The 23420-nt window shown below is 36.7% G+C and overlaps 1 protein-coding gene across 4 annotated transcripts in view; it reads right to left on the bottom strand.

Moving 5' to 3' along the window:
* NBEA (neurobeachin) overlaps window positions 1-7862 on the bottom strand; it is a 694224-nt gene extending 686362 nt beyond the window's left edge. For all 4 annotated transcript variants that reach the window (XM_078070461.1, XM_078070460.1, XM_078070459.1 and 1 more), the window contains exon 1: window positions 7024-7862. In XM_078070461.1, the coding sequence (XP_077926587.1) occupies window positions 7024-7317 (294 nt within the window). In that variant the 5' untranslated portion in view covers window positions 7318-7862. The remainder of the gene's footprint in view (window positions 1-7023) is intronic.
* Between the last annotated feature and the right edge of the window lie 15558 nt (window positions 7863-23420).

Here is a 23420-nt window from a genome sequence, read left to right on the forward strand (position 1 = left end):
GGCAGAAGGGGCTGCTCTTACTTGGAAAGACAGTATTATCTTCCCTCTCCGCTTTCAAGCACGCCAGCTTGCACCAAAGCTAGCTGCCCTCTTATAGAACATTATCAAAGGCCACAAAAAAGTGGTCAAAACATTACAGCATCCCTAAAGTTACCACCTCAGTAATTCCATGGGCAAAGATACACAGGTGACAATTTAAAACAGCTGTTCTGTACTTCCTTAAAAGGAACTGCTAGGGGAAAGCAAAGTCCTCATTGCCTTATAATCCATTTCAACATTTAGGGTCTGTTCCTTACAACATCCCATTTCCATTTACTAAAGTCTATGCTAGAAAGGATTCTTTCCATTTACAAGTGACAAAGCCCCAATTTAAAATGACTTTAAGCTAACAACAATAATAAACTTTAAAAGAGAGAATTTAATGGTTAGAAGATAATCTCCATAGGCACAGGGAACTCCAGAGGCTCAAGCAGAATCAAGAATATATTTCTCTCTCTTGGGGCACCTGGGTTGCTGTCGGTTAAACGTCCAACTCTTGATTTCAGCTCATGATCTCGGGGACCCGGGATTGAGCCCAGCTTGGAGCAGAGCATTGGGCTCCATGCTCAGCAGTGAGTCTGCTCCAGGTTCTCCCTCCCCCTCTGCCCTTCTGCCCGCTCATGCACATGCTCGCACGCTCGCGTGCACGTGCTCTCTAATAAACAAATCGTAAAAAAAAAAGAATCTATTTCTCTCTCTCTCTTCATACTTAGTCAAATTCTAATACAGGCTCCCACCACTATAGAATGAATCTACCAATTCAGCATCACCAACAGAAAGAGTTTGAGCACAAGTCCTACGACTGACCCTGTGACTCTCTTTGAGTTAAATGTTCAACCCTGAACCAATCACAGTGATTCTGGCCATGCCTGGGTTATATGCCCAGCCCACCTAAACCAGCTGAACTAAGAATGGCAGATAAGTGGTTCCTCAAAGGCAATTGCAGTACCCTTATCAAAAAGGGAAATGTATGCTAGACAAACAAAAACAAGAGATGTCCACTATTCCTGGTAATATGATATATTGTAACAATACTTTTTAATTTCTTTTTTTAAAGATTTTATTTACTTATTTGTCAGAGAGAGAGAGAGCGCACAAGCAGGGGGGCAGCAGTTAGAGGGAGAACCAGGTTCCCTGCTCAGCAGGGACACTGGGATCATGACCTGAGCCAAAAGCAGATGCTTAACCGACTGAGCCACCCAGGTGTCCCAATACTTTTTAATTTCTATTCAAAGCATTTTATGTATTCTTTGCTACCAATAACATAATCTTTGTCATGTGCTTATATATTTGACATACACATAGGTTTATTGAAAAGAAAAGTTCTTATCAGATTCTAACTTCTTCCAATACGCCAGTTTACAATAACACTTACCTATGTAGTAAGGTCTACATAATGCATACATATTCAACACACATTTCTAGTTATAGAACTAGGCAATACATTAAATGAGTCTCATTCATTTCATGATCTTGGGTCTGGACCTTACTGTTGATTGTAATTTGAGAAACTGGTCTTCTACTGCCTAATAGTAGGGTCCTGCCTACTCAAAATGCATTTAACTTACCCAAGAGCCAAAAACATAAAAAATAAATATATATCTTTAACTTATGATGTTACATTCTGATAAATCCATTGTAAGTTGAAAATATCAAAAGTCAAAAATGCATTTAATACACCTAACATTCTGAACATCATTGCTTGGCATAGCCCACCTTAAACATGCTCAGAACACTACATTAGCCTACAATTGGGTAAATCCTCTAACACAAAGCCTGCTTTATAATAAAGTGTTGAATATCTCCTGTAATTTATTGAATACTATATTGAAAATACAGAAAAACAGAATGGTTATACGAGTACAGAACGGCTGAGTGTATCAGTTGTTCACCCTCATGATCCAGTGGCTAACTGGGAGGTGTGACTTGCTGCCTACATCACGAGAGAGTATGATACTGCATATCACTAACCCTGGAAAAGATGAAAATTCTAAGTATGGTTTTTAATGCGTGTGTTTTGGACCATTTGACTTTACTTTGTAAAGTCAAAATATCATAAGTTGAACCATCGGTTAAATCAGGGACCATCTGTATGCATAGAACAGCCTCCTGCCCTCATGGAGTTCACAGCATAGAAGGGGAAACACATATAAATAACAAAACTAGAAAAATAAATAAATAAATAAATAACAATACTAGAGAGTGATAGGTGTGTCTTTGTATAAGGAGATACAGATTTCCTCCACTATCCAAAAGTAGAGTGTTCTATGAAACCTTTCAAAAGCCGAAATAGCGTAAAGCGAAGAGTACCTCCCACTTTCCAAAAGTTGGCAATACGCTACTGCACTTTAACAAAAGACCCATTACTAGTACAGTAACGGCTTTTTTGTAAAAGCAAAAATCCTCTTCAGAATTCTTTTGGTTAAGAAAACCAGGTACTAATATAGGTCTTTCATAAAAGTAAAATGGCAAAACACCAACTTTTGGAAAGCAGGGGACACCTGTACGCTGACAATGCATAAAATATGAAAAGTACAGGCAAGAAACTAGAAGCCTCTGAAACTGATGCAAAATAATACTTAAACAGTCAAAAATGTGGATGATTGAATTTTATGATACAGTAGTACATCAGGGATCCAAAATGGGGGGTGAGTCTGCTAGGACCAATGAATTTCTCTACGCTCTGTTTGGAGAAAGCATAGCAAAGACAGAACCCTGAAATACATTTATTCAACAGCACGGTATTTGCCAAAAACTGACTAGCAATATACAAAATACTTATTTAAAATTAATATGCCTTGATCATAAACTGGCTATAGAGTATTTGCTCTTTACTGTCTTTTTTTATTCAAGTATAATTAACATACAGTGTTACATTAGTTTCAGATGTTCAATATAATGATTCAATAATTCTGTACATTTGTCAGGACTCATCAAGACTGCTTTAGTGTCATTCCATGACTAAATTAATCTTTCTATGGAAAATCTCAGAACTCTTGACAGTGTAACTTCCAATGTTTACAAATGCATTCTTAATTTAACTTTCAATACCCAATAGCAAAAATAAAATATAATTCAAGTTAATATGAAAAGACTTACATGTCAATATAAACTAAAATGCAGGAAATTCTCTCTTAATATAAGTAAATGTGGTTTTGTTAATACTAAGGATTTCCATGATTCTAAGACGCAATTACATATTTTTAAAATAAATTTAGTTCAAATGCAGAATATACCTTTTGTGAAATTCTAAGTATCTTTAAAGTGAAAATGATTCTGATTATCAAACTACAAATGAAAAAACTCTAAGAAAAGTTACTGTCATGTTCAATTACAAGAGAATCACTTAAAAATTCCCTTTTAACAAAAATACTATGATTCATATGCAAGAGAGGAAAGGAACTTAGCCCACAAAATCCCAGGAAAGTATCTTGTATTGCTTTCAATACAATATGCCATTCACATGTAAAAAAAAAAAAAATGAAATTATCAGAGGAAATAATTTGTGAAAAAAAATTTTAAATTAAATGCTATAGAATTATACTACCTAAGACAACTATTCAAACCTGAATTCTTTCACTAAGTAAATATCAATCCTCTGTTTTATCTTTTCTAATACTATGTTTATATTAAAATCTTTGATAAAAAGAAACTTTCATATTATAAACTAAGAACACATGATATTTACCTAGCATCTACTTCAAGGAAAGAAAAACCCTATAATAAACATATGTTAAGGGTGTTTACAAAGGAAGCACTCAATTAAGCAGTATGCCTATTTTATAATTGAAACAGGCAACCAAATTCCTTATCTATAGTTAGACTCTCTTGTACTGCCACATTAAATAATTCTTCCTAAAGTCAAAGTCTGTTGATAATCAGCTTCTTTCACAGCTACACTGCAAAATTCTTGACGATATACTCTCATTGTAACATTATTTACAAATTAATTTATTCATCTTCCTGATGCTATAAATATAAATATAGGGTGCTATATTTTAATGTTTCAAGTTATCAGTATCATTATACGAAATATATCCATCTACAACAGAAATTATTCATTTTATTTCTCTTTACATTGGTGATTCTTTGACAAATTCACAACCAACCTGAATAATGGAAACAGCTCTACCTTGGCAAACAAAAGCAGAAAAATTACAGCCATGGCCGTGTAGAAGCTCTATATTTCACTGCATGCTTAAACTTTACTCAGCAAAACTTTAAATCTTTGGGCAAGGCAGGAGAGAAATAGCACCTAAACACCAAATATTAGTATTCTCATATTATCCAGAGATAAAGAATGTACAGGAAAAATAGAAAAATATTTTGGCAAAGGTGGTTGATTTAGATTGTTTAAGTAGAAACTGTTCTCTTTTGAAGTTTCATTAGTTCCCCTCCTTTCTTTTCTGTCATAAATGGCACTGTGATAGAGATTTCACTATTTCTACCTACTTTTTTAATTTAATGTTTTAAGTTAAGATTGAAAATTGAAAAACTCATTTTAGAGATAATATTAGAGGCTTCCAACTTCTAACTAGTTACTGAGTTCCCTAAATGGATTTTACCGATTTACTTATTAAGTAAATAGAACTAAATTTTGATAATTATTTTTTAAATGCCTATGATTTCCAAATACTTTCAGAATCAGCTTAAATTTTCACATGACATTTTCATCATGAGTATATTGGAAAGATAAAGCCCTAAACCTACATTTCAAGAAATATTACCCTTCAAGTGATCAATTTGTATTCCAAAATCAATATAATTAACTTAATAGTAAATAGCTCCCTTTGTCATACATTCTTTTCCCCAAAAGTTTCCATTTAAAGACCTATTGCATCCTTTAAATACATACAAAGAAATTTTAAACCTAACCTTTTTTATTCCAAAATCAATGCAGTTACAAGGTCTTATGTGGATTTGGGATATAACATTTCAGTATTACCTTATTTCTGATTACTCCAATTAAGCTTAACAGTAAAGTTAATCTCTAATATAACGTCTGCATACTGAGACTTCACGCCAGATTTTCACTCCACTGTAAGAGAGTTAAATTTCTTTTCTATCTCAAAAGAAGTATCTCACTTCCTTTCTTAACCTACTGTATATCTATAGAACCCCATCTGTTAAGAACTGATCTGGCATACATCACTACTGCTGCAGAGTCCAAACTGGTTACACATTCAAATCAGTTTCCAGCTTGTGAGAGCTCTACTGTCTCTTATCATGTTAAAATTATTAAGTAAGCATACAAATACTTACTAAAATAACCTAATATCACATCATCTAAGGTAAAAATGGTATTGGTTAGGTGAAAACTGGAAAAAAAAACTTTATATGTGTTCTTTCAAATTTACAGAAATACAGTACCTGCTAACATATTAATATATTTTCAGATTTCACCTTGCTTATTTTTTAAAAAGGCAAGTACTGACCTCCTATTTGCAGCTGGTTAAAATTAAAACTACCAAGAAACAATATTTCTGTTACTGTTTTGAAAAGAATTTGGTTATATCGAGAGGACATTCCCCCAAACTTACAATGACTTTTGTGGTGATTTATCTGAAGGGTAGACAGAGTAGAAAGAGGTGTATTCTATTTAAACAGTAACAATATAACAAAGCAAACACATATTCTCCTATCTTTGACTTGACGTACTAGCAAAAAAGAAAAAAAAAAAGCAGCTTTAACTTTTCTGTGAATTTAAGAGGTTCATAAACCACAGACATTAATCCATGTCTCAGGACACCACTGCTGTAGCTGCAGCTTGCTTTCAGTTTTCCAATAGATCAAGTAAAAATAATTGCTTGGCTGAAAAATCAGACTACATGGGTGTTATAAAATCCCCTTGTAAGCATATTTTTATATTTCTGTGACTCCACACCAAATACAACAGTCAACTGATCGCTCTTGATTTAAGCCTTGTCTTCCAAAACCCTACCTTAACAGTATGTCAAGGATTAGATATTGCAGAGGAAACTGTTTTAAAAGCTTTGCTGCAGCAAAAACTGCATTTGCAAAACATTAAAAATGAACTACTCTTAATTATCCGCAATTTATGATTCTGCTCTTTATTTATTCTCATTTCCTCCCCTGACATCTTGAACGCTTCTTAGCCTCTGTAGATAGCGCAAAACATTAAGTCATACACAGTTCTGCAGTAACTCTTTCTTATCATGAAAGAAACCAAAACCTATGGCTGCATTTAACACCTTTCCTTTAGTCTTTATCCACATGCTACGCTCTCGGAAGGCAACCATAGAAACCAACCTGTATGATTTGGTGCCCTCACATTTTAACACCTTGTGTGCACCAAAAAAAAAAAAAAAAAAAAAAGACTAAGAGGTCAGCATATGCAGGGCAATATTTCAAAGAAAGAAGGCTGCCTAAAAAGAGATGGGGCGGGGGGGGGGGTGGGAGATACAGCCACAACACTCTCCATCACAGCCTCTGAACATATTTAAAGGCAGATGCAAAACTGCATCATTTTCCTCATTCGAAAACATCACACCCCAGCTGCTCAAGTTAGACCTAATGCGCTTCTCACATTTCAGTAGCACGGGGGAATTTAGGCTCCAGGGACAAGGCTTTCATCCTCAGAGAGCGACACCACAGACAATTAAGAGTGTAGAAGAAAGAACCCCAGAGAAAAGGAGGCCTTCTCTCCCCCTAACTAAACTCTCAAGTCGACGCAAAACCTGCACGGCAAGGAATGATTTCTACTCATAGGGGAAGTGATAATAAGCGGTGTTAAGTTGGGCACTGCACTCAGGTGGCAGGAGAGGACCAGAGGAGAGCGGGTGGTGGCGTGGCTACGGCTGCGCGCAGGCAGGTCACCCGCTGGGCAATACCCGCCCGACGATCGGTGCTCCTAGGGACGCGCTGCGTGTGCGACCCCGGGGGTGGAGGTGTGTGGGAGCGAGAGGCTGGGGAGGGAGGCTACAGGGACTGGGAAGCAGAAGGAGAACACGCCTTTTCCCTTACCAGGTTGAGCACCGTCTCCACGATGTCCCTGTTGCTGACCTCTCCGACCTGTATGAGTCCAATCAACACTGCGAATTTCATCCGGATGTTGCGGATCGGCACCGAAGGGTTAATCATCCCCGCGGGCAGCACCACCGAGCCGGAGCCGGACGCCCCCCTCAGCTCTCCCATCCCGCTGCCCCCGCTGCCGCCACCGCCGCTGCCCCCGCCGCCTCCGCCTCCGGCCCCGACGGCGATGAGCCCCACGGGCTGAGGCTCGAGCCCGGGGCCTGGGCCCGGCTTCTCGCTCGCCATTTGTCCCCCTCCTGGGGAGAAGGGAAGAGCAGAGGCACTGCCTCCGCCGGTACCGTTATACCTGCCTCGGCCCCCGCCCCCCGGCCGTCGCCTCGGAGCCCCAGCATCCACCAGCGCCGCGGCGCCGGGCCCGCTCCCGCCTGCGCGTCAGTCCGGCCCGCTCCGGCGCCCTCCCCGGCGGAGGCGGTGGGTTATTCCCAGGCTTATTCCTGGCGGTGGCTGCGCCGCTAACGGCTGCCCGGCGAGCGGCAGTGCCCGCCCAGCAGCTGTACCGCTGCCGCCGCCGCTACCGCTGCCTCCTCTCTCTTCCCCTCCCAGTCCGTCCGGCCCGGCCCGCCCCCCGCGGAGATGCGGGCGCCGCTCCGAAAAGCCCTGGGGGGCGAGCAGGTGGCCACGACGCTGGCCGGTGCTGAAGCTCAGGCTGTGGCCGACGCTACTGACGCTGCCGCTGCCGCTGCTACGGGAACCACTGTTGTTGTGAAGCCCCGACGCCGCCGCTCACTCCGCCATGTTGCCGCCCCCTGCCTGCGGTAGCGGCCACTGCGCTTGCGCAGAGCCTCGGGGGCGGAGCCCTCGGTGCACCCCCTCTTTTGCCCTGCCCTCCTTCTCTTTCCACCCACCCACCCGACACCCCTCGTCCCTCCCCCAACCACCCTGAACGGATAGACAGGTGAGCAGGTGCACGGGGACCAATGCCAGACCCTGGGGCAAGCTGGTGGAGGCGGGGCGGGTAGTGGCTTCCTTGTACTTTTTCCCTTGAGGGTGGATTCTCCCTGTGGGGAAGGACACAGTGAGTGTGTGTCTTGCCTTTGCTGCCTCCTTCCTTCAATATCCTTTTGCTAAGACGAGGTTCATCATCTTCGTCTTCATCATTGCATCCAGCAGCTGCCACTAAGAGTGCCACGTGCCTTGTAAGGTAGGGGAGTGGCAGACGACCTCTTTCTGCCCCTCTTCGCCCTTCCTCGCAGTATTGCCCGCCTAGTCCCCCCAACCCCCAATTACCCAAATAAAAACTGGCTGGCAAAGCAGAAACAAACGCACCATGGGGAAAGATCTTGCGTTGTCGGGGAAGGATACAGATGGAGTGTAATGGGTCTTTTTCTACAGCCATGAAAGAGGCTGACACCTGCACACACAGGCACGACTTAAAATAGAACTTGTCAAACAGTGATCAGCTCTGGATGGAGCTCTGAACAACAAACAGCTCTTGAACTCACCTACCAGCCTAAAAAGCCTGCACTGAGTGACACTATAGATAGGGCAGTTTGGTGGGAGCTACAAATCCCACATTTCAAAAATCCCTTGCAATTTTCAGGTATGATGTCAACTAATGATGCCTCCCTTTTCCTTAGTCACTTACAGTTCAGAGGTTTTTGAAATTATCTAAAAATATAGGTAATCCTCATGGCCAGTCTTAATGTGTGAAAAAAGTAGATTACTGTATCTGCATAAATATAAAACAAAAATATTACTGCTTAAGTAAATTAAAATTGATACAGTAATCTTGCTGCTAGTCCTGAATTAAAACTAAACAGGCATGACTGCTGTTTTCTCCTTTGAAATGAAGGATGTCATTTTCTTTAATATTTCATGAAGTATGCCCTTTTCAATAAAGATATATTACAAGCCACCAGAAATATTCGGTATCTGGAGGCATATTCAAGTCATTCTAATTGTCATCTCAAATAAAGAGAGTCAATATACAAATCTATCATAACCCAATTTGTTATTACTCATATTTAACTGGACCAACTAGTCAAGTTAACTCTCAGAATATTGGAACATGGTAAAATTCTAAGGTACTATAGGTTATGTATAACAAAGCTCCTCAAATCCAGCACTTACAATTAGTTTTTAGTTGTTTCAAACTTGCGCTGAAAAATGACTGAATTATTAGACAAAAAAAAAATCCTTTTGAAAGAAGTGGTAATTGGTATGTCCATTTATATTAAGTAGCAATTGAATTATAAAATGCTTAAATGATCAAAACTATTTGAAAAACTTGCAAAACCAGTAACTTTTAATAGTGTGACTTAGATATGCTATAATTTAAAAATCCTGTGACATATATAACTGCCTATAATATTTTATTTATAGTGTTATCTACTTTTGTGAGCACTGTTTTCATTTGTAAATCTAAAATGATATATCTTCAATATGAAAATCCAGACTGAAATATCATCACACTAGTTTTTTTTCACCCGCTGTGTGTAAAAAAATATGGCAGCAGGTTCTGTCTCTTGCTATTTTTAGATTTCTTGCATGAGTGCTTTGAGAGACAGTGACAACCTGAACTTTCTATTTCCTTTCCAAATGAATAGCTTAACGTCATTTTAATATTTTCACTTTAATTTTCTGTTTTGTTTCTTAAGCAGTGTGTGTTTGCACTTTGGTTTTTTTCTCATTTGTTCATTTTGTATTTGTTCATTTTCCTTTAGTGGAGATAGGGAGTGGGTAAAAAGGATATCACTTTTCCAAAGTAGGAAAACTCTACTTCTTCTGTTGCATACTTAATTCAATATCAGAAATATTTAAAAGAGCTTACCAATTAAAAAGCGCTCTCCAGTACACTGTCAGCTCCTTGAAGGCAGTGTGGTACTGTGGAAAGTGCATAGGCTTTGGAATCATTCTCACAACTTAACTGCCTGCGCAGCCTACCCAATTTATTGAGCTAGTTTCCTCATTCACTAACAGGAATGAGAATACCCATCCCATAGGGAAGTGAGAATTCAATGAATTACTTGAAATCAGCAGCCAGCACATAATAAATGTGTCCTTGTACCCTTAGTATACAGGCACAATATGTGTTGAATGACCTATAAACACATGTAAAACCAATTATAACCACATACAAGTCTCTATAATTGCACAGTTATATGTTTTCAATATTATCCCCAAAAGCATAAAGTTTAGAAAAGACAGCAGGTTTGTTTCCTTTTAGCCTACAAAGCCTATTTCCCTGTAAATGTACAAATGGCTTAGTGTTTGCATTAACAATATTTTGAAATAAAAGACAGTTATGTAATAATAGAAGCTACCTAAAATGTTCATTTTTTAAATCTCCAGATTAAAACCATTGTATGTGGTGAATATTAATTTTGCATACATTTTTACTTGAATAGATGTATACCCCTACTTTCAAAGGACAGTTTTTCAAAGGTAAGAAGCCCATGAATCTGACTTTTAAGCAATATTTTTTTAATTTTAATTTTGGTACTGTTAACATACTGTTAACATACAGTGTTAGATTAGTTTCAGGTGTACAATATAGTGATTTGATATTGCAAATGACATATCAAGAAGCAATATTGCACAGTGGTTGAGAACACATGCTCCAGGTTTAGTAGCACTTCTTGCATGAGTTGGATTCCAGTTCCTGAGCCACTTACCTGTGTAATCTTGGGCAAATGACTTACCTTCAAAGCCATAGTTTATCCAACCCAAACTAGAGATTCATAGGATTAAAGAACGAAAGGTACTAATACATTTAAGGTACTAATGTAGTAGCAAGGGTCAATAAATAATGTTTTCATTCATTGGCGTTGGGAAAACACAATGCTGTGGTTATTTTTGTGTCTTCAGCACCTAACATGGCTGGCTTGTAATTTACACTGAATAAAGGTGTTTAAAAAATGAATGAATGAAAACAGCAATTCTCCAGGCTAAATATCCCCATTCCCTTGACCTGTTCTTTAAAGAATGGGTTTCTAGCTGCCCTCTAAACTTTATCTGAAAAAGTGTTCAGGTAGGTAGGTTTGGGCCAGTACAAAACAGAAGGTAACTCTTACCCAAACCTCAATCTTTAGAAATATAACTCCGGTTAATGTAACCCCAAATCGATTCAGTTTTGTTTGGCTCTAGGTTTTATAGCAAAGTGACACCAATGATTAATGTAATGCACCAATGATTCCTGTTTGGCATATAGTAGGTTCCCAAATAATTTCAGTTCCATTACCCTCTCATGTTAAAATTCTTATCAACTGAAACACCAGGGTTTTTGTTTCATTGGTATTGATCTCATTTTGTTTGTAGACATGTTGCTGCTAAGCAGCAACACAAACCTCACATATAGATTTTGAGACAGAAAGTGCAAAATTGTACATACATTTTTAAACTTAAATTAATTCAATTTTTATCTTATTCAATTTTTCTATTTAATTTTCCATTTAAATTTAATTTGCTGGGAATTTCTTAATCCTGTTTTTATCATGCAGAAAAAATTGTCTTATTATTGTATTGTCTTCAGACTTCAGCACAGTCCTTCTATATCTTCATCCAAATATTTGATGGAACAGGATAAAAACAGCTCTAGAGTCACTAGAAACATTCTGATTGAAATCAATTTACATTTTTCAAACTATAAATCTCAACCCATTAGTGAGCTATGAAATAGATTTAGTAGGCTGCAAACAGCAGTTTAATGAAACAGAATGGAAAATATCAAGGGGCATCTATTATTTTAATTATATACACATATATACACATACATATGTACATGTGTGCTTACTAGGTAATCATGTAAAATGTATCTTTTACTGTAAGTCATAACCAAAAAGTTTGAAAATCACTGATTTGTTTATAAGCACCTATTTGGTATAATCCTTCAACTATTAAATAGCTACCATCCTCTGCTAACAACCAGCTCATGTTTCTCTAAGTTGTGCAGAAGAATATCATAAGGGAACTTGACAACTGGCTAGTTGAAATCCAGATTCACTGTCTCTGTGTCTGGGCAAAATTAAAGTAAAAACTATAAAGAGATGTGAATTATTACTAATTTTTCCAATAACTACAACATAAACAAGAAAATGTGTTTAATTTGATGACACGACTTACTGCTTCCTTTTCTAATGAATGAAGCATTCTGTAATCTCACCTACAGGTAATATTAAGCTACCTGCTGTGGTTTTTCAAGAGTTTATCTCCTATTTCTCCCCTTTGGCACTTTAATTCTCTAGTACTTCTCCAAGACTTCTCAAAGACCACTGAGAGTTGTTCATCATGATCTAGTTTTCGCATTCTTTCAGGACCATTGTATATAATTTGCCCTGCCTTGGGAACTTGAAATCATTTAGACTAGCTAAGTGCCTTTTTACAATTTCTTCACCAAATTTTAATTTCACTTTCCTCGAACTACTTAGTTCTACCTTTTTCACCTGACTACTTTTTCTCCTGAGCAGAAAACACAGACACAAAATAGAAATTCAATATTTGTTAACAAATTTGACTCAGATTTGGAACGGCTAAAATGTTGATGCTTACCAGCCAACAAATATTTGAGGGTCTACTGGGTACAAAAAAGTAGACTAGTCAAAATGAATTATTTTCCGTGTAATCCCCAAGTCAAAACATTAAAAGTATCAAATGAGTGGTACAGAAATGATAGGTACTCTTGAATTTAGAAAGAACTAGACATCATGCGAGCACCATACTGCGTACATATACCCTCAAATATCTACATAAACATATGTACAAATGCACACACTTACACGTTCACCATCAGATTAGTCATACCTCTGCCCCTTCTTCCTCAGCAATATGCCCAGCATGCGTCTCATTCTTTTCATCCTCAGATCCTGCTCACTTCCTACCTTCTCTCCTTGTCTCCACACTCACTCTATCAGTCCATCCTGTACACGGTAATTTTCCTAAAGCTCCACTTTGGTGGACAGAATGGTGTGGTCAGAAATTTTAATTTATTAATCACAAAAATTTCTATGTGCATACATGTCATCTGCTCAAAAAATCACCCGTAATTCTCTCTACCTAATAAATGAAGCCCAGAGTCCTTATCTTACTTAGTACCAAGGGCTCTCCGTACTTAAGCTTGCTTTCTAGTTTACCTCATTCTGTTCTGGACAGGAACCCTACAACAATAGCTCTCAACACTTTTAAGTATGTACAACTCTTTTTATCATGAAAAAAAAAAATTGTAGACTCCTGGACTCCTACCTGAGAGATTTATTATTTTAATATCCATTGAGAAAAATATAGTATTAAAAAGCTATTTTCAATTCAATAATGCTATTTAAATAATTTTTGCTTTTTAAAAATCATAATAATTATATATATTTGAATACAAACACACATACACACACACACATACTGTCTGTGGGTTGAATTGTGTCCCCCCCCTAAAAAATATGTTCAAGTCCTGCCCCAGATACCTGGGAATGTGACCTTGTTTGGAAGTAAGGTCTTTGTAGATCCTATCAAATTCAGATGAGGTTATACTGGAATTAGGTAGGCCCTAAATCAAATATGACTGGTATTCTTATAAAAATAAGGGAAAGTGATACACAGCCAAACGGGCACACAGAAGGATAACGATGTGAAGACAGACACAGGAGAGACAGAGGCAGAGATTGAAGTTACACTGCTCTGAGCCTAGGCAACCACCAGAAGCTAGGAAGACGCAAGGAAGGACTTTTTTTTTTTAATTGAAGTATACTTGACGTATTGTGTTATATCTGTTTCAGGTGTACAACATAGCAATTTGACAATTTTATGTATTACTCTGCTACCATAATAAGTGTAGTCACCCTCTGTCACCAGACAACATAATTACAATATTATTAACTATATTCTCTATGCTCTACTTTTCATCTCTGTGACTTACTTATTTTATAACTCTAACTTTGAACCTCTTAATTCCCTTCACCTATTTCACCTGTTTCCCCATCTACCTCCCCTCTGGCAACCACAAGTTCGTTCTGTGTATTGAAATCTGTTGGTTTTGTTTGTTTGTTCCTTTGTTTTGTTTTTTAGATTCCACATATAAGTAAAATCAAACGATATTTGTCTTTCTCTGATACGGAAAACAGTATGGAGATTCCTCAAAAAATTAAAAATGAAAATACCATATGATTTAGTAATTATACTACTGGGTATTTACTCAAAGAAAACAAAAACACTAATTCAAAAAGATATATGCACCCCTCAGCTTGTTGCGGAATTATTTACAAAGCCAAGATATGGAAGCAATCCAAGCGTCCATCAATAGGTGAATGAATAAAGAAAGTTTGATACCTATCTGTCTGTCTATCTAATGGAATATTACTCAACCATAAAAAAGAATGAAATCTTGCCATTTGTGACAACATGGATGGACCTAAAGGGTATTGTGCTAAGTGAAGTAAGTCAGACAAAGAAAGGAAATATTCTTTTCTAGAGCCTTCAGAAAAAGCATGGCTGTGTTGATACCTTGATTTTGGACTTCTAGATTCCAGAACTGTGAGAGAATAAATTTCTGTCATTTTTAAGCCACCTAGTCTATGGTAACAAAAGTTACCAGCAGCCCAATGAAACTAATATACATACATGCAACATAAATGTTTTTGGTATTTGTCCATAAACAATACCTGATGTATATAAGTATTCATGGATCACTTTCAGTAACTCTGAGGTCCCCAGGTTGGGAAACAATGCTTTAGCCAAACTGAACCACTCTGTTCCCAATTAATACATTGTGCTTTCCTGTTTTAGTGCCTTACTCATGTTCTTCCTTCTATCTATAGCCCTGTCCTCCTCTCCCCTCCTCTTGAAATTCCTTCCAGCTTAAATGCCACCTTCATGAATACATTCAAAATACCACCTAGGTGAAAGTGATCTGAAATTGGTACCCATTTCCAGTATTAAAAAAAAAAACACAACAGATTCTTGGGCACCTGGTTGGCTCAGTTGGTTGGGCGACTGCCTTCAGCTCAGGTCAGGGTCCTGGAGTCCTGGGATCGAGTCCCGCATCGGGCTCCCTGCTCAGTGGGGAGTCTGCTTCTCCCTCTGACCTTCCCCCCTCTCATGCTCTCTCTCTCATTCTCTCTCAAAAAAAAGCCGGATTCTGGCTTTTTTGTTGTTGTTTTCAAGTAGCATAGGTTGGCATATTCTCACTTAAATAAATCAATAGTTTCTGTCTTCTCTGTCTCATTTTCCAAAGATAAGATACTCACGTGACACTATAGCCACCTATACTCCCTTCGCCGAAAAAAAAAATGTAAAAGAATACATGTAATTATTTTCATACTAATAAACATTGAAAGTATGTTAAAAGTGGAGTTTATGGTTGATTGTTGTCAACCATTATCGCTGTCATAGACTCTGCATCTCCTATCTGCCATGCACATCTACATGTATTATTTCTGTTCCTTGCTACAGTCCTGCAAGTAGGATCTTATCGTTCCCATTTTTCAAATGAGGAAACTAATATGAAGAGAGTTGTGCAAGGTCATACTTTAAGTGACAAAATTGAGATTTGATTCCCCCAGGTATAGCTGGCCAAGGCCTCAGGTGTATTGGCTATTCCACACAGCTTACATTGGGACCTGGACTGAGGCCATTAGTTCCTTTCTACCAAATTTACCAGATGAAAGATAATGAGATTGGGGAAGTTTATTTTACAAGAACAAAGTCATCACGTTTTTGCATGTTTTGGTGAAAGCTACCCACCAAGAGACGATCTCTAGAGTCAGTCTGGTTTTATATCTCTATGTTTGTGAAGGTTAAAAAAAACTCCATTAGCCTTTCTGTTTCCTGGGAATCACTTTAATTCTAGACAAAAATTACTTAGGATAAATAAATTGTTTTTAATTATATTCATTAAGATTAACCTAAACTTAATTTCATAGTCCCATTAATATATCACTCCTTATTATGCTTTTCTGGCAAAGGATTTATTATGTGTCTCACTATTAATCTCCTAGTCGCTATTGAAAGTATTAGCATTTGTCTATATAATTATAGCAAAAAGCATATACTCTGGGTAGAAGCAGGAAAAGAATGTTATGAGGAAATGTCCAAGAGTCCTTTGGAATAGTTATCTCATTAATAGAATCTCTTCAAAGTAAGAAAGAGCATTTTTAGCAAACTTTAGTTCACCCAGGAGATGGTATATAAAATCAGTTTCAGCCTCGTACTAGTGCATGAAATTTTGGATTACAGCCTTTCTGTATTGGTGCCAGCAGCTATGGATTAACCAATGGAAGAACGGCTTGAAACAACTACCTCATTGATCAATTAGCAGGTAGTACATTGAGACAATCTGAGATTTATGTTTTGATTTCCTGGGGCTATTGTTTATCTCTTTTCACTTCTTCCTGAGAGTTTAATCTTACAGAATTTGAGATATACATTGTATATAGCCTCTTTGTTGTTAATGTGAAAACAATTCTTAAAGCACATAATCGTAAGTTTAAAGGATATCTTAAATGATCCAGAAGCTTAATCACATTTAGCATTTGAGTATCTGTTAAATATGCATGAATGTGTATATTAAACTTTATTTCTGTTTGGCTAATCTACGCTTGTGTAGATGAAATGTCATAAGTTGGCCACAGTTTTAGCGCTAGTGTCTTTGTTTATATTGAAACAGACTCAGCCTGATTTATTTTGCAGTAGCAAGAAGACAGAAGAGCAGGTTTCAGGGCTGGTCACATTCAGCAAGCACATTAAGGTCATGGCCACGTGATTTGCCCTCATAATTCATATCGTCGTGTTTTCTTTCATAAGCACAACAGAAAGGTCACATGGTTCCTTGAAAAATACAGCATTTCTCCCAAACATTGTTTATTGTTTCACCATTCCCACCCTAATCCCAAATAATCCTTTGCAGTATGGGATAGTGGCTAAAGGAATGGTTTTGAACTCAGATAGATTGGGTTCAAATCCAAACAAATTGCCTTTGAACCTATTTCTGCACCTGTAAAATCAGTCGCATATGTATTGCCTGGAAGATTTAAAGAGAAAACATAAAAAAGCGTTTAAAGCAATGTCTGCAATAATTACTAAACAGTGATAGAAGTTGTGCTTCTCTATTAACATAAAAGGACAGCAGAATTTTGTGAGTGTTCAGATTATATAATTAAGTACACTAATAATCCACTTGTATCTCTTTATTCATTGACCTGACTTCCCTTTCTTCAAAGAGCAAATAGGACAGCATTATCTTCTTTAGTTTTCTAAAAAAAAATAAATAACTATATATATGCATACACACATACACAGAAAGATATATATAATATATATACTATATTTGTTTACTTTATAAGGCTCTTAAGAATTTCGTGTCTCAAACTTGAGGCTTTTATCTCTGCTAAGAACATAAAGCCGAATTAGCTATATATTTTTTCTTCGTTCTTCACTAGTTATAACAAGAGGAGACATATTACAAAATAGGAATTTTTCTCTGAGACCTTATAAAAGTAAAAAAGCCAAAAGAAGGGCGCCTGGGTGGCTCAGTTGGTTAAGCAACTGCCTTCGGCTCAGGTCATGATCCCGGAGTCCTGGGATTGAGTCCCACATTGGGCTCCTGGCTCAGCGGGGAGCCTGCTTCTCCCTCTGACCCTCTCCCCTCTCATGCTGTTTCTCTGTCTCTCTCTCTTTCTCTCAAATAAATAAATAAATAAAATCTTAAAAAAAAAAGCCAAAAGAATAAGGAAATAATAGTAACAAAATAATCCTTTATAATTTACTAACCCACAGAAAACAGTTGACCAAAAAGTTGACCAAAAGTTGACCACAATGCACCTGAGGTTTTAAACTAGACTTTTGTTCTGTTGTTTCAATATCTGACTTTCTCTACCTTTCATTTTCATTGAAATTTTGTGTTACTGATTTTTTTGTAAATAAAGTTTAGTACTTTAAGTTCCTGCCAAGACAGAGATTCTTCCTTACTTTTATTTTTTAAAGGGACAGTGGTACTTCATGGGGTTAATTTTTCCAAATTATTTCTCAGGTGTGTGTGTTTAATTTTAACATTGGCAGGAACCCACACCAACACTGGCATCATTCATATGCCATAAACTTCTTAGCTATTGCTAAGGCTATCCATATAGCTTCCAGGTATTAAAATGTGAATTGACAGTGGATATTTCTGTAGCTCTACTTTCTTTTTCCTATCCATTAGTTCCTTGGAATTGTCCTAATTCAGAATATTTATAAAATTCAAAATGTCTTTTATTGTCCCAATACCTCTATTAATGCCTAAACTGAAAATGTGTTATATTGAATCAATGTAAAACATGTATTAGCTTTTCACAAGTAAACAATACTATTAATTATTTTGAAAGCTTACTAGAGAGAAATCGTTTCAGTACTCTGGAATTATAAAATGTAATCTATTTGACGTTTAAATAAGGGAAATGCCAAAGGAAATATAATCACCTATAAAACAGAACAGAGTAAGAGCAGAGATGTAGTGGAAGTTAGAACACCGCAACTATAAACGTGAAATAGTGAATATAATTGAAACATCAATCCTTTGAGCTTTTTGGCTATCTACTACTCAACAAGCATTAACAGAAAATGAAATTTTATATAGACTAATAATTGAATAAGAACTTAATTCTCCAATATTATTACATAAACAAGTAGCAACTCTGTAATTTCATTACAAATTCACTTAAAAGCATACTAAAGAGTCTCAAATAATGAAACCATGAAATAGGACAACTTCAAGGAGACATTATATATTTCTAGCAGTACATATTTCTCATTAAATAAATGAAAGTTATTCTATATTTAAAAGATTGTATATCTATTAAATAATGTAATACAAATGGCCTGTTTGATAAAGATAGAAAACTTAAAAAAGAAATTCTACTTAAAAGAACCAGAACTTTAGGAGAAATACATTGAATTCATGTATTTAATAAATAGTGTTCAATCAATAGAAACATAATATGATTAATTATTTTTTTAAAGCCTAAAAGAAAAGGAACATCTTCTTCCTTTCTACACATATCTATTGTGTTCTCCAAGCCATGGATAGTTCCAAGGCACCAGAAATATAGTAATGAATAAGACAAAGTCCCTATCCTCATGGTGCTTACATTCTAATAAAGCACACAGACAATAAATTAGCAAAATTTAGGTTAATAATATGCTGTCAGGAGATGATACTTTTATACAGTAATTATTTTCATATTAAAAATATATGGTGGCTCAGTCGTTAAGCGTCTGCCTTCAGCTCAGCTCATCGTCCCAGGGTCCTGGGATCGAGCCCCGCATTGGGCTCCCTGCCTGGCGGGAAGCCTGCTTCTCCCTCTCCCACTCCTCCTGCTTGTGTTCCCTCTCTCGCTGTCTCTCACTCTCTGTCAAATAAATAAAGTCTTTAAAAATATATATATGGTGGTGTAGTCATTTGTTATGTGTTTTTTGTTTTTTGTTTTTGACAGATAGAGAGGGAGCACAAGCAGGCAGAGGTGAAGGCAGAGGGAGAGGGAGAAGCTGGCTTCCCACTGAGCAGGGAGCCCTTTGCTGGGCTGGATCCCAGGACCCTGGGATCACGACCTGAGCCGAAGGCATATGCTTAACCAACTGAGCCACCCAGGCACCCTGTTATGTGTTTTTTCCTCATTGGATTGGCAGCTACTTGAAGGCAGGGACTACATCTTTCTTAAAAATCTTCAGCAATGCACTGTGATCATTGACTGATACATGGTAAGTATTCAATAAATGTTTGGATGAAGGAAAGGAGGGAAGAAATTAAAAGGCAGAAATTTAGTAATTCAATAAATTCAACAACCTGATACAATAATTGCTTATCTCAATGGTTAAAGAAAGAAGATCAAAGACTTTGAATCAGAATAAAATCATTCCTCTACATGACTGTTAAATTCCTTAAGACATGAATTTTGAGGAAGGTTAAATTCCTTCAAACTAGCATTCACATTATTGAATATTCACTATTTAGTATTAAGCAAACTATTTGGCCTCCTCAAGTCTCAGTTTTCTTACCAATAAAATGGGAATGAATAATGATACTGTTGTAAGAACAAATGAGATAAATGGTGATCATGCTTTGAAAAGTAGAGTATTACAGAGAAAACAATAGCATTCATTCTGGCAGCAATCTGGAATGAGTACTACTCTTTCCGTTCTGGTAATACAGTCAGTAGTGAGTCATGACTGTGGAGTCAGAGCAGGAAACAGATTTTAATATAGTATGTGACAAATTCTGGGGATAGTTAAAAGGAGGACAGAGAAACTCAATGCCCAGAGCTAGTAGTCAGGAATCAAATGGTTAGGAATCAAAACTGGTGGGACAAACTACAGTTGGGGCAACTTGAAAAGGAAAGTCAAAGCAACCACAAATCCTCGAGAACACATCAAGAAGGCAATCCAAAACTGGGCAAACAGTCAAGAGTCTGAAACCAGGAAACCAAATTTGATATCCTCAAAATGCCTTAAGGCCACTCTTATGCCTTGGTTTCAATGTATTTATACATTTCCTCCGGAGGAAAGCATCAGTCCCTCAGGAACAGATATTCAGGAGTACATGGTTGAAGTAGGGAATATTGGTGGAGCCAAATGGCCAGTTTCTCTCCAGAAATTTTGCCAATAAATATCTTTAGCCTGTTAGAAGGCTCTTTCCTATAATCCATTTTCTAATTGGACAGCAAGGTAAAGCTTTGTCAAATTTCTAAATAAATTTCCTTTGGGATTTGCATCATGTTTTTGTTATACTACAAAATATTTTGAAAGGAAAAAAGCCCTGTAAATTAGTGATTTATGCACTCATTACTAGATGCTCAATATGTACGGTTTCATTGCAAACTGAAATTGCTGACTCTGCTCATTTTCCATGTCCCAAGTTTACTAACTTACTGGAGAAATGTAGTTGATAGATAAATTGTACTGTAACACTGTGCTTGTGAATGTTAGGCAAAACCCTTGTCCCCCTTGTGGATAAGGACAAATTACTGACATCAGATATCTCTATCTCTGCATTCAATAGTGACCAGCCACTGTCACTAGCTAGATGTTTGTCGTGATCACCAGTGACTTCAGTCCAGGCCCACTGAGGGTTGGTTCTCACCAGGATGGAGAAATGGCATGCCAGGAAGGGGTCAGGCTTCAGCATCACGTTTTTTCTGCAAGTATTGTACACCTGTTCTCACCAAAATTTTATGCCCCTCAGTTTGTGGGAGATTTTCTAGGCTGTTGGGTTAATGGACCATTGGTTTATATACCCATGTGTTTACTGAATTCTGGCCATTCCGTCATGTCCTCCTGGTAACTGGGTTTTTGATTACTAGTTTCCCAGGTCCAGTATCACACTTAGATGCCTGTTAACTATAAATTGATATAATAACCATGATATATCAACATAGATGTGGATCCACCCATTACAAATATGTTGGGTATTGGTCTCAAAAATTTTTTATATTTGTTGTTGGCATATAAACAAATAAATGGCCATGTGCAAAATTGTGCAGAACCCAGATTACTTCGTTTTTAATGATGAATATGTATTAATTCAAATATATTTATATATTAATGGCTTTTTTCCAAATTGACCAACTTTTTGGGAACAATTATACCTTAAAAATTGCATGAATTTGCAGTCATTCTTGGGGTTGGCATTAACACCTATTGGTAATTTCTGTAGATTACTAATATATTTTAGCTTTCTAGAGCTTTTGGTGTTTTTTTCACCCTCATTTAGAAATACACATAATATTAAATAATATATTACTGTTTGTCAACAGTTCACTAATTGCTTTATTCTTCAGAACATGCAGGGAAAATATACCAGCAAAAACTCATGAAAATTTATAATACACAGGAATCTTATGGCTATGTTTGGAAAGATAATATTTCTTTAAGATTTTGTATTTTCTTTTTTTTCCTTTTTCAATGATATTTAGTTTGATGGGAGAATTTTAATTCATGATTTTTATGTTTTTCTTTCTTATATTTTGCTAATATCAAGAAATGGTGATCCATTGTGCAATATTTTAAATTAATATGTATAAGACAAGAAATGTTTAATTAAGGTCATTAATTTTCCATATTTTATTGGTGTCTGTAACTAAGAAGAAATATAACTATCTTTTTATTGCATCAACTTCACACATAACAAAAACAATAACAAAAACAACAAAAAAATTTTATGGAATCTTTCCCTGTGCCTATTGTCTTAACTATCATGTCATACTCACTCATATAAACCTTGCAATTAATTTGAATTTAGACACTTAGCCTTTATTCATCTGTATCATGGCTTTCAGTGTTATCCAGGAAGATTACTATCCCTGGTGCTGAAACTGCTCTGTGCAGTCCTTGTGGTTGAACAATGTAACAGTTCCTCTCAGTTGTACCCTTTAATTGAAATTATGAAGGATAAATGTTAATACCTTAACAGAATATTAAATCTCATACATTAATATCTTGATTAATGATTATGAGATTAATATTTAATATTCCACTTGTTCTTACTATATTGGAAATTTTTTCTGGAAGATAATTAACAGTTCAAAAAAATTTTAGTACACAGGGCATCGAGAAGTTGATAAATGTTCCAGATATCAAAACATATTACTACCCACCAAAAAGCTGACCTTGATTGTGTTAACTAGCATTTGACTTAATGTGTCAGAATTAAGGGATTTGTTTTATAAATAAATACCTGCAATCAAATTCCCTAAGTGTGTAATAGCCCACTTGATTATAGGTAGTTAACACTTGTTCAATGCTTAGAATTATGGTAAAAATGGGCTTCCCCTAAGAGAATTGTTTTGTTGATTCTGAGTAAGGGTCAGGAGATAGCTATGCCCTTATGTATTTCCATAAATAGAAGTATATAAAGTGTTAGTGTAATTCCTCCTTAGATAGGTAAACCCAGAGTAAGTATGAGTCATTGACACAGCAAGAACTGAACATTATAGATCTAGTGAGACCCTATTTTGGTCCGACAGTGTCATCTGTGTTTATATGCCCACATGGGGATTTTGAAAGCCAAAGGACTCTATTCTCGGATGTGTAGCAGTTTACTCCTGCTTGATATGGACACACAATTTTGCATTCTTGACTAATAAAATTGTAAATATAATCTAATCTCTGTGTGTATTCTCTTCTTGTGAATTTATACCTTACCTAAAAAGTATTGTGTTGGGGGGAGGTATAAAATATAAGTTGAATGTGAATGACATTAAACCAGTTATTAGTTTTATCCAATAAAATGTTAGCTTAGGTGTGTTTTTTTTTTTTTCTATGACTAAATTACTTGCTAACAGGAATTTTCTTTTTTAACTTTAAACCTCAAGCACAATTTTCCAGGCCACTTTTTCAAATAGAATAGTACCTGTATTTTACAACTGAATAGATTA

Source organism: Halichoerus grypus, chromosome 4, assembly GCF_964656455.1.
Source record: "Halichoerus grypus chromosome 4, mHalGry1.hap1.1, whole genome shotgun sequence".
In the NCBI taxonomy this organism is placed as follows: Eukaryota; Metazoa; Chordata; class Mammalia; order Carnivora; family Phocidae; genus Halichoerus; species Halichoerus grypus.